Source organism: Cicer arietinum, chromosome 7 (assembly GCF_000331145.2).
Source record: "Cicer arietinum cultivar CDC Frontier isolate Library 1 chromosome 7, Cicar.CDCFrontier_v2.0, whole genome shotgun sequence".
NCBI classification, from domain to species: domain Eukaryota; kingdom Viridiplantae; phylum Streptophyta; class Magnoliopsida; order Fabales; family Fabaceae; genus Cicer; species Cicer arietinum.
Window position 1 is genome coordinate 22,217,712 of NC_021166.2, and position 12,061 is coordinate 22,229,772.

Consider the following 12,061-nt stretch of genomic DNA (forward strand, 5'->3'; position numbering starts at 1 on the left):
TTTTTCTCTTTAATCAGAGTGCAAGGCTGTTTCTGAGCTGCATTTTTCGAAGACTTTAAGGTCTAGGTTGGCTTCATCTTTTGAGGTGATGTTGACAAGAGAGAAAAAGCCATCCTATGACATAGGACTGTCATACTCAGTCCGAGGATCAGATTTGGCAGCAACATGTGATCTTCCATTTTTGGCTTGTTTCAAGTTGCCTTTTGTTAACTTGACTTCTTTATGAATTAAAACGTGCAAGCCCATTAAATGTTCAGACTTTAGCCTTTGCACATGCTTGATAGGTTGCTTTCACTTTTGCTGGCCTATCCTCTGCCTATTCTGCCATCCCCTGCATACTAGATCTAGCCATATTAATCTTTTTCTTTTGACCTTTTGACTCTTAATTTTAAATGCTTTGTTTATTCATGTTTGACATTGTTATGCATTTGAATAAACACATTTTTTTTGGTGAGAGATCAGATTGTCCAAATCTGGAGTTTTTCAAATTGCAGCCCATCCTCACGTTTGCAGCAATTTCCATCCTCACGTGGGTTTTCCATCCTCAGGCCAAAATCACATTTTCCTTCTTTTTGCCTTAATGATTAATAACCTATTATCTTATATGAATATACTCAAGAGCACATGTTAGTCATTAACCATAATCATAATCTCTTAAGTAATTTTGTTATCATTAAAATCATTTGAGAGATTTTGTCTCAACACACACAAAAGATATCAATAAATATTTTTTCTAGTTTCAAGGTTATAACTCTTTGAAATAGTTTCATTCCTTTCAAAATATATTAAATATTTTATTTTTCTTTTCTCATCAACAAAGCTTGTATTTTAATTCATGAAACTTGGAATCTTTTTAAAAAAAATGAAATTATAACTCAAGACTTTAACATTACTTAATAAACTTGAAACTTTAATTAAAATCATGCAAACTTTTTTTAAAAATTGAAAGTATACATATAATAACTTGAAATAACAATTCACTAATTTTCCTTAAAACACCAGTTCAAATATTTGATAACCACATGTGTACATTATTGATCACCAATCATAACAACTATTTTTGGAAATCATAAACTAAGAAAAGTCATTTTTCTTTAATCACCACAACAACGCTAAATTAATTCACAAAATAAAAAAAAATTCAACATAAAATACACTAAAATTGCATAAATTAGAGTTTAGAAAATTCACGGTCTTAAGTTTACGTTAACTTCTTCTCCAATTTGAGAATAACAAAATTTCTTTATATTCATTTGAGTAACTAACTTTGGTATATTTTTCTCCTTCATGACCATCTTCTTCTTCCACAGAGAATTGCTAGCCACTGGAAATGCGTGTTCCACTTTATGCATAATATTTAGTTAAATAATTTTTGTGTTATCTTTCTTTTATAATATCAATGATAAAAAAAATTTATTTATTTAATTTATGCCAATGTCAATTATTGATGTTTCATTCAACAAACCATACATTTTGCCTCCTTTCAATCACTCTTATTAGTTCATTTGCTCTTCTTTTTTTAAATCATAAGATCTTGATAGTTCATAGTTTCCATCATTCAAAGTAGATCTATTGTTATAATGCATTTTTTTAGTACAATAAATCAACTAGTCAATAGTTAGAATTAACACAATTCTTGGAAAATTAAAGTTCTTACAGTAATTAAGGAACAATTATAACAACACATTTGTCTATAAGATAATTTGAAACCTCTAACCATGTTTTTAACTTTACATTCTCCAAATCAAATTTCAATATTTCCTTTGCTATTATAATTGAATCATGAGTGACATTATATTTGTTGCTTTTGACTCATATAACTCAACAAAAAAGATCTGACACAAGAGACATGTGAGCTGACGATGAATAGATGGAGGCTACAAATTATATTTTAACCAAATATTTTAGATTTGTCACAAATTTATAAATTGTTATTCCATTCTGACAAGTCAAGTTCACGAGTAAACAATTATTTCTTCAATCTCATTTTAAATACCTCATTTGTCATTTTTTTTTTTTGTCTTAAATTATTTATCATTTTACAATACCAATACTATATTAATTACTTTTTACCACTAATACTCTCATTTATTATATTTCAACTCATCAAATGTTTTCGCTAATTGCAATTAATAAAAACATTTGAGTAAATGAAACATTTTAACATTGAAATCAAATCAACTAATCATTTTATAAATAATTGTACACACTTCAAATGTGATATTTAAAGTGAGACGGAGGAAGTACCTATCTTGAAGATGGATATTGCTTTTCACACTAATACAATGAAAACAAAATATCTACCGGTTCTAGAATTATTCTATTTTAAATGCACATATTTTCATAATTGAAATTAATTAATGTCTTTTTTAATATGCACTTATGTTATACAATTGTTTTAGTTCAAACTTTTTCCTTTAAAATAGCCTATTATCGTAGAAAGAAAAGTAATTACTACTATCAATTCAAAGCATTTAACCATTATTTAATTTCTTTAGTTGTCTTATGAATTTTATATATGCTATTGTCACTTTTAATATTTTTTCAAGTTATTCTTTTGTGACGTAACTAGTACTTTAGTGTCAATTTTCTTCCATATAATTCATACATCTAATTCATACATCTATTACAAATAAAACTATGGAAAATAAAATTGTAAATACAACTATTGTGTTTGATTTGATATCTAAGTCATTGCATTTATGTTACTAAGATATAAAGTTTGTTTAATAATAGTGTTAGTTCACGAAGCAAAATAAAAAATGAGACTTATAAATGATTAATTATAAATGAGACTTATAAATGATTAATTATAAATGAGACTTATAAATTATATATATCATATAATTTCTAATAGTTACTAATTTTTAAAAAATAAATCTCAAGAAACCTGTGCACAACGTGCGAGTTCAAATCTAGTTTAATTATTAAGCGAAATAACTTATTACATCATTATTTTTGGAGTCAATGAATCTACACTTATATATATATTATAAATTTTTATGCACATCTATTTGATATTGGTTGTCAATATATTTTTATTTTATCAATTTAACCAAAATCTATAAAAAAAGCTTTTACTTTGATCTTATCCATTAAACATTTAATTTACTGTTTTTATTAATACTTGAATACTAGTTTTAGTTCTCGAGAAACACCGTAAAATCTAATTTAATTTCTAAGAAAAATAACTTTCTTTATCTTAAAAACCATTATAAAAAATTGATTTAAAAGGAGATATTTAACAACAATTTAAAAATAACAATTTGTTCCTTAAAATATCTGAAAATTCCTATATAATTTAATCTGGATAGTTCATGTGAACTAATGCAGTTTTTTTCATTCAATTTATCTTAATCGATTTATTCAAATTATTTTAGTTTATTCACTTGGTTTCCTTAAGCACATTTGCATCTTGAGATTAATTTTTATTGGTACATAAGTTTATTTTGAAATCCCGTAAAAAAAGTTCATTTTGAGATGAGTATGATTGTCAAATAGTATTTGTTTCTTAATTAAAGGAACATTATATAATATTTATAAATCTATTATCAATAAAAGACAAGAAATAATTATAAAAAATACAAAATTTATTTTTATTTAATTTTTTTATCACATTATTATTTAAGGGTAAACAAGTAAATTAAAGAAAAGAAATAACTATTAAGAAAATTGTTGTTGCGCGAAATTCTTCAAGTATACGGATTTGTCAAGTAGTAGTATAGTATATAAGATTATCGTATTCATGGAGATTAATTTAACAACTAATAAAAAGATTTTATGTTATTTAAACTAATAAAAATTATTATTGATTTGCGATAGTGAAAATGTAACGATAGCATAAAATTTATAAAAAGAGTATATAACAACCCAACTTTGTATTAATGAAAAGTAAACTTAGGGTCATGGTTTCACTTATAATATCAATACCTCAAGTCTTAGTTTTATATAAATTCTTATTTATTTTCTCAATTATCAATACCTCTTTAAAAGTATTAACAAATATTCGTTATTCAATTTAATATTCTTTTTTCTAGATTAATTCTTTGATTGATCATACAAAAAATATAATTAAGAGAAAGCATAAAGAATTAAGAGGTTGAATGATTGAAATATTAGTATTTATGTTTCATCATACAAGAATCATAATCTCAATTATCCTATAGATCTACTAATTAAGTGTAGTTGGTCACTAGTCAATTGATTGATTAAAGCAAGCAAAAGTTGGTCACCCCAAACATGTAAATAAAACAATAGAATAATTTAATTGACATAAACAATATAGATCTAAAATAAAATTAGAATTTAAAATTAAGACATGGTACAAAGGTATCTTAATCACAAGATTCACCAAAGGCCCTAGAAGAGAGATTAATTACTCATTGACATATAGAAAATAAAGTAAATAATAGAAATATTCATTGTAGTACCTCAATTTTATCCGGCTAATCATAAAACATTTTCCAGTTGTAGCATTCGCTTCTTCCTCTGATTTTGTTTCTGCCTCTGGTGGTATCATCTAGTTTTGCCTTTATTTCCGTTTCTGCCTCTGGTGGTATCATCTACTTCTGCCACTGATTTTGTTTCCGCCTCTGGTGATCCTCTAGTTACGCTTTTGTTTCTATTTCTGCCTCTGGTGGTATCATTTGGTTCTGCCTCTTGTAAGAACATAGGTGCACCTAAGAGGGGGTGAATTAGGTGTTTAGAAATTTTCTTGTTTTCAGAGATTTAGTGATCGATTTTTCTGATTAAGATAGTGTATGACAAAAATAAATGGCAGAAAAATAATGAACACATTGGTATTATCCTGGTTCCCTTATGACCAAGGGTACATCTAGTCCTCTTGTACACCACAAGAGATTTTTCCACTATTGTTAGAATATGTACAAATCCTACCCTATGATATCTGTTACCAATTTCTAACACACTTCCTAAGATAGCACACCACTATCTTATATTACAATATTTAAAGAAAACACACTACTTTCTTTAAATACAATACAATAACTTTAATAATTTTTTAACAAATGTTCTTGACTAAGAATCTGAGTATAATAGTTGTACAATGATATCAATCCAATAATATTTCAAGTATACTAGATAACCTTTCTCAATGATGTGAAAACGTAGTGCAAATACTTGAAATATGAAAAATAACTTTGAGAATATTTCAGAAAATTGTTCAAAGTTTGGTAGTTGGATTGATTATGTTTAAACTGAAGTTATGGGGTATTTATACTCCATAGACATCACTTCAGATCAGTGACCATCGTTCATAGAGGTTTGATGAACAAATCCAATGATCCAAAACCATTTCAGAAATGAAAAATTGCATTGTTTCCAGTTGTATTCGGCTATAGCTTGTGTATAGTCGAATACACCTCTGTAACGTTCACTTTTTTTTTCAAAATTTTAACATCGTATTCGAATACGAAACCTTGTTTTCGAATACAATTGAGTGAATTTTTCAACTGACTTGTTGTTGTATTCGACTACACCAGGTTGTAGTCGAATACAAATGTCCAGTCTTAGCTACTAACTTAGCACTTGTATTCGACTACACCATTTCGTAGTCGAATATAGATGTTCAGTTTTAGCTACTGACTTATCACCTGTATTCGGCTACAATATGTTGTATTAGAATACGACATTGCATTTTGTCAAAAACTTTATTTTCAAACATTGTTTATGCATTTTTGACATATGAAAATCTTTTTTATGCATATGCTAAGATGAAAGGTTCTCGTGTACATTTGAAATATAATAATAATAGATTGCATCATGTACCTTTTTTACATTTATAAAAATTCTAGTATGTTTGACCATAGTTGAATTTGATTATTTGGCTTCTTTTTGAGCTTGCAACTTTGATCACATTCCTTGGTCTTTGTCTTCATAAAAAACACGTGTTTTACACCTCTGATTCTGTTTCTGCCTCTGATTCCGTTTATGCCTCTGGTGGTATCCTCTAGTTATGCCTCTGATTATGTTTCTAGCTATGATGGTATCATCTGGTTCTGCCTATGATTTTGTTTTTGCATCTGGTTCTATTTATGCCTCTAATTTTGTTTTTGCCTCTAGTGGTATCCTCTAGTTCTGCCTCTGTTTCCATTTCTGCATCTAATTTTGTTTCTACCTCTGATAGTATCCTTTGATTCTACCTCTGGTGGTATTCTCTGGTTTTGCCTCTGATTATGTTGTTTCGTTTCTGCCTCTGGTGGTATCCTCTGATTTTGGTTCTGCCTCTGATTTTATTTATGCCTCTGGTTCCATTTATGTCTCTGGTGATATCCTCTGATTCTGTTTCTACCTCTGGTTCGGCCTCTGGTGATATCCTTTGGTTCTATCTCTGGTGGTATCCTTTGATTATGTTTCTGCCTCTGGTGATTTTTTTTATTTTTTATTTTTTATCTTTTTTGTTTTGTTTTTGGGTAGCAATTAGCACTTTCTTCCGTCTTTTCATCCTCCTTATTTTTCATCTTTATAGCTGCACACACCATCTTTAATAAAATGAACATTCATGTTATTCAAAATCAATGTGACTAAAAGGTTGGTTGAAATATTACATTTTGCCAAGCTTAGTTTTAAGACGTCTGAGTTACGACAACTTGACGGTCTTAAGTTCTAAATAACAATTATCCTTTTAATAAAATAAGACCAACTGAGATGCGACATCTTGTCAGTGATAGTTCAAGACGCTTGAGTTGTGACAACTTGGTGATATTAAACTTTCTTAACCAAATCCAAATAAATAACCAAACTTTCTCATCAAAATTAATTTATTGAAACCGAACGCATTTTCTTTAAAAAGCAATCAACACATCCGCATTTTCTACCCAAGAACTATGTAGCTTTGATTTTTTCATGACACCGGAAGATATATAGGAGCAAGATCACACTCTTGTCAAATACAGTAATAAAAAATTCTTTTTTTCCTCTCTTTCTTAAGCACACATTTATTTCAAAATCATATTAAATATTTAATAGTAAGGAGAAATGAATATATTTAAGTTAATATTAATTTTGCATAATTAATTATAGATAACCGTATTTTTAACAGATGTTGTATGGTGTTAATACCTTCTCAACACATAATCGACTCCAAATTCAAAATTTGGTTTCAAATATCATTTTTTTTTCCCTATTTTTAAGGGGTTTCTCAATATTTTCCGAATTTTAAAATAAATTTTGGTGAAAATTCAATTGAATTCGAGAACACACTCAAATTTTAGGTGGTGACATTCATCAATTAAAGGACAAATAAATAAAATCCTTAAAGAGTATGATTTTTTTCTTCAAAATTTGAGACATTTTACTCGAGCTCCAACACTCATAAATTTCCAAGTTGTTTCTCCTTATTTTCTCTTTGTCTAATCTTTTTTATTAAGTTTTAAAATTTTAAAATAATAATAATAATATGTATCCCATGCAAGGCATCTTACACTAGTATACTGGAGGAGATATACATGGTGAATATAAGTTGGCTGTACCCTTCCCTTAAAAAAGTAACTATTTACATGTTTTTCTTTACGACATTTACATGTTACCATTTATATTTTGTTTCTTTAGACTTAACATTTATATTTTGTCATAGGCAATTTGATATAGTTAAAAATGTGTCAAACGACAAAGCACAGCACGTTGCATTATTTCACATTATGTTATTATATACTGAAGTTCGAACATAAATAGCAAACTGAACTCATGGGCCCGTTGGTTTCCGTCATGGTATCAGGTCCTGCTTCATCAAGTGTCTTGAGTTCTACTCCCAAATCAAGTACATGATTAACCAGGCTCTGATACCATGATAAATTAATCCTATGGTCTTTAAAGAGTGATATCTTTTAGCAATTAATTTTTTTACACTGTTGCATTTTGCTGTCTGTACCCACAAAAAACACATTATTTTGCTGTATATAAATTATTAAAGATGTATACAAATTAAATAATTAAAAGCATTTGCAACTAGTACAATCAGTTGGATCTAGCAAATCAATTTATTACCAGCCTCATATACATTCCAAATTAATAAATTAAAGTCAAGAACTGACAGGAACCAAATTCGTTTTTCCCTATAGAATAGTGGACAGTCTAGAAATCCATACCCCAAATTGATAACAACAATTAACATATATAAATAAATATAAATACATTTGAATTGAATTTATGGTCTTCGATTAAACTTAGAAAAATCTGGGGGCCTACGCTGCATATATGCAGCTTTTCCTTCATTTGCTTCCTCAGTACCATAAAATATTAAGGTTGCATTTCCACCAATCTCCTATAATTGAGATAAATACAAATTAAAGTATGCACACATATGTACCAACAAGGAAAGGGTTAAAATAAAATACCAAGTTGGATCAAAATCACATTGGTATGAAGGAAAATATATATATCATTGCAAATCATTTGGTATAGTTAGAATAATTATCTTTCTTGTTGCAAAAATATATAGCAAAACAAATTAATTGTCGTAAATAACTATTAACTTACTAGATTTTGTTTATATAAAAAAATGAATGGTGATATACCTGAAGTCCAGCATGCCCATCATCCACTGCATTAAGAGCTGCCTTGAGAACCCGAATCGCAGTCGGGCTGTTCCGGAGTATCTCTCGACACCATTTAATTGTTTCTTTCTCTAAATTCTCTAGCTAGATCAAAATCAAAACATTGCATTAATTATAATAATTATGAGCTTGATGTTACAACATGTGTCATTCTGCTAATGTTTTTAGTAACTTGTTACATTTTTTAAGTGACTAGTAAAAACAATGTATGACAAATTAATTACATTTCAAATTCGATGCAGTATATTGACAATGAATGCAGAATGAAGCAAAAAGAGAAACTAAAATTAAAGATATGAGAATTCCTTGAGATGAAAATAGCTTACTGGTACAACAGTATTGATAAGGCCCATTTTCTCTGCTTCAACAGCAGTATAGAACCTTGCTAGGAACCACATTTCCCGCGCTTTTTTCGGACCTACCTGTATAAAAGAAGGATGATTTTTATCTTTTGGATTGAAAACGAAAACATCAAAATGTTACAAAATATATAGGATTTTAGTTTAATTCTCACCAAACGTGACATGATTGAACTTCCATAACCAGCATCAAAGCTCCCAACCTTTATAGGTACAAAGACATAAGGCATTACAAAAGAGGAAGAGAGGTTGCAAATGACTTTCACATTTATAATTTATAATGAAATATCTTATTGATTACATGTTTGATCAGAGTACAAATGTTAAAATGATTGAAGCACCTTAGGACCAGTTTGGCCAAAGATAGCATTATCTGCTGCGATTGTTAGATCACAAACCATATGCAATACATGCCCTCCTCCAACAGCATACCCTGCTACCTGTTTTAACGTTAGCCCAAAGTCTCAAGTACGTAGCTCGGTTACTAAGTTAAGAGATACCAAAGAAGTTATAAGTAGGAGGTCTAGAGTTTTAACCCTGGAAACTAACATAACTATTAACTTACTAACATTTAACAATAAGAAAAACGAAGATGTAAACTGTAAAGAGGTAAGGAGAGTACCATTGCAATTACTGGTTTTGGAAGGCGGCGAATCTGCACCTGCAATAAGAGAAAACAATGAAGATTAAAAGTAGAAGAATAACAAAGGGACAAGTGGTTTTTTCAACAACTTGAATTGAAAAATTTCTCATTACAAATCATGGAAACAACATTATACTGGAAAACATAAAAGATTCATGCTCCATTGAAATGAATGCCTCACACCGATAAAATTTAACAATATGAAAGTGATTGAATGTAAACTATATGTGCCTGTGACAAACAGTGACACATACATGTTAGACATTGAACATGCCTTTCGATCTGAAGTGTGGATACTACATAGAAATCGGGATTGAATTGATATATACCTGCAAGTCTAACACATTAAGGCGACCAATATTTTCATGATCAGAATAACCATCTTCAGTCCTCAAGGCCTGATCACCACCACTACAAAATGCCTTGGTTCCCTACAACATCAATATGTCAATAAAATCAATCAATTCTCACTAGGGATAAGTTGTGAGTTAGTGACAACTACATGGTCAAATCACAAATATATGTTTATAATCATACTGAAAGCATCATGATTAAGAAACAATAATTGTTTCCATCAAGTTCAGTCAATTGCTGATAAAATAAAACCAATGGAAAATCCAAATTGACTTGAACCAAACATTGTAATAATCAGTTAAAGGAATGTTTGAAATCACATAACAAGTGAATGGTGAAATAGTTGTATGATGATGATTTTATTAACAAGTTGCAATTAATCCATTTCTTCTGACTCTGATATATTGCATCAACATTCCCTTTAATAAATTTTACAAAACAATAGAAAAAAAGGGTGGTAGATACACAAGTATACCTTTCCAGTGAGAATGATGACACCAACAGAGGGATCATCCCTAGCATCATTGAAGGCACGGATAAGCTCCTTTACCGTGTGAGGCCTAAAGGCATTCCTTCTCTCTGGTCTATTAATACTAATCTGCAACATTTTCAAAATTGGGAAAAAAAAAGGGTAAACCCATAGTTTCTCAAAATTTTGAGCAAAAATATAATTCAATATTTCTTCAACTTAGTCATCATTTGAATAAACAACTTAATTAAGCATTTACTATATAAGTACTTAATATCTTTATAACAAAAGATACGATAAATTCAATTTATTTTCATATAAGCTATTACGAAGGCCTTATAGAAATAAGCTGAAAAATACTTATGGACATGTTATACTATAATTTGTTTTTATAAGCTCTCTCAAATAGTCTCACAAATACTTATGGTAGTAGGTAAACACAATCTGTATTATGCAAAAATTTGTCTCTTAAGTCTGTGCTATATATGAAAATGCTAAGTACTAACAAAACTAATTTTTATAACAGAATTGATTTGCCTATACTTTAGAGATTACAATCATTTTTTAAATACTTTATTTAGGAAGTAACGTCTAAATAGGAGAAGTAGCATTTAAACTAAACTAAATTCAACAGAGTAATCATTCAATTTAGTTTCTAAACTATGAGTGCCTTTTCCATTTGCCATGTGAACTATAAAAATGTAATTAAATAGCCCCTAAACTATACACTAGTTTATATCTTATGCAACATTCAACACATATTGACGAAATTGAAAATACATTCTTCAATATTTAGTAAAAAAAAATGAAGGTGAAAGAAAAAGGAAAATGAAAGAACCTTGGCTATTCCTTCACCAACAGCTTTCTCGTAAACAATATCAGTGAAGTCCTTTCCAAAGTCATCAAAAGCAACCTTCCAAACGACGTCGTGAGAGGAAACATCACCATGAACACGTTGGTAGCTATCATTATTATTCCTAGAACTAGAAGTGTTGGATAAAGCAATTAGTTGATGTGGTGATGTTGTTGGAGAGGAAAGGAGGTGGTTGGTTAGAGAGGCGAATCTCCTCGTCGCGGTTTCAATGTGTTTGTTGTCTGCCATTGGAGCTATGAGTTTATGCACCAATGGCATTGAAGATGGTGGTGATTCCTTCTGCTTTTTTTTTTAAATTTTTTATTATTCATTCATCGGAGGGAATTGTTGCTGCAATTCACTTGTGTTGTAGGATTTGGATAAGATAAGGTGAAATAGTACTTGTTTAAAGTTGAATTCACCGTTAAAAATATATTTTTGCTGGTTACATCGCCTATTTTTACTGAAGTTACATCACCTTTTTCCCAGATAAGATTTTCTCAAGTTCTTTCTGTTTTATAGATACAAATAAGTTAAAAAGTAGATTAGTCTAACTATCATTATTATTATTTTCTTTTCTTTTCTTTAAATTCATCATAAATAGAAAGAAATAGGAAGATCTTATCTCCCTTTTCTTTAGTTAGTCAATTTAAAATAAAATTTATTTTCGTTATTTGTAATTTTAGTCCCATGATTTTTACTATTTAATAAAATTGATTCTCTTATTTTATAATCCTAACATTTTTTATCGTTTATTATGATTTTTTTAATTAAAAAATGTGACAGGTTTTAAATAATCTAACATGTGAT

General features: G+C 29.0%; 1 protein-coding gene across 1 annotated transcript; it reads right to left on the reverse strand.

The window, feature by feature from the left end:
• Positions 1-7,978: 7,978 nt before the first annotated feature.
• LOC101489563 (1,4-dihydroxy-2-naphthoyl-CoA synthase, peroxisomal) lies at positions 7,979-11,651 on the reverse strand. Its single transcript, XM_004509700.4, has 9 exons — positions 11,237-11,651; positions 10,405-10,527; positions 9,905-10,006; positions 9,555-9,593; positions 9,274-9,372; positions 9,088-9,135; positions 8,900-8,995; positions 8,535-8,657; positions 7,979-8,281 (listed from the first exon to the last, which is right to left on the reverse strand). The coding sequence occupies exons 1-9, from the start codon at positions 11,528-11,530 to the stop codon at positions 8,165-8,167; spliced, it is 1,041 nt and encodes a 346-aa protein (XP_004509757.1). The 5' UTR covers positions 11,531-11,651; the 3' UTR covers positions 7,979-8,164.
• Positions 11,652-12,061: the final 410 nt, after the last annotated feature.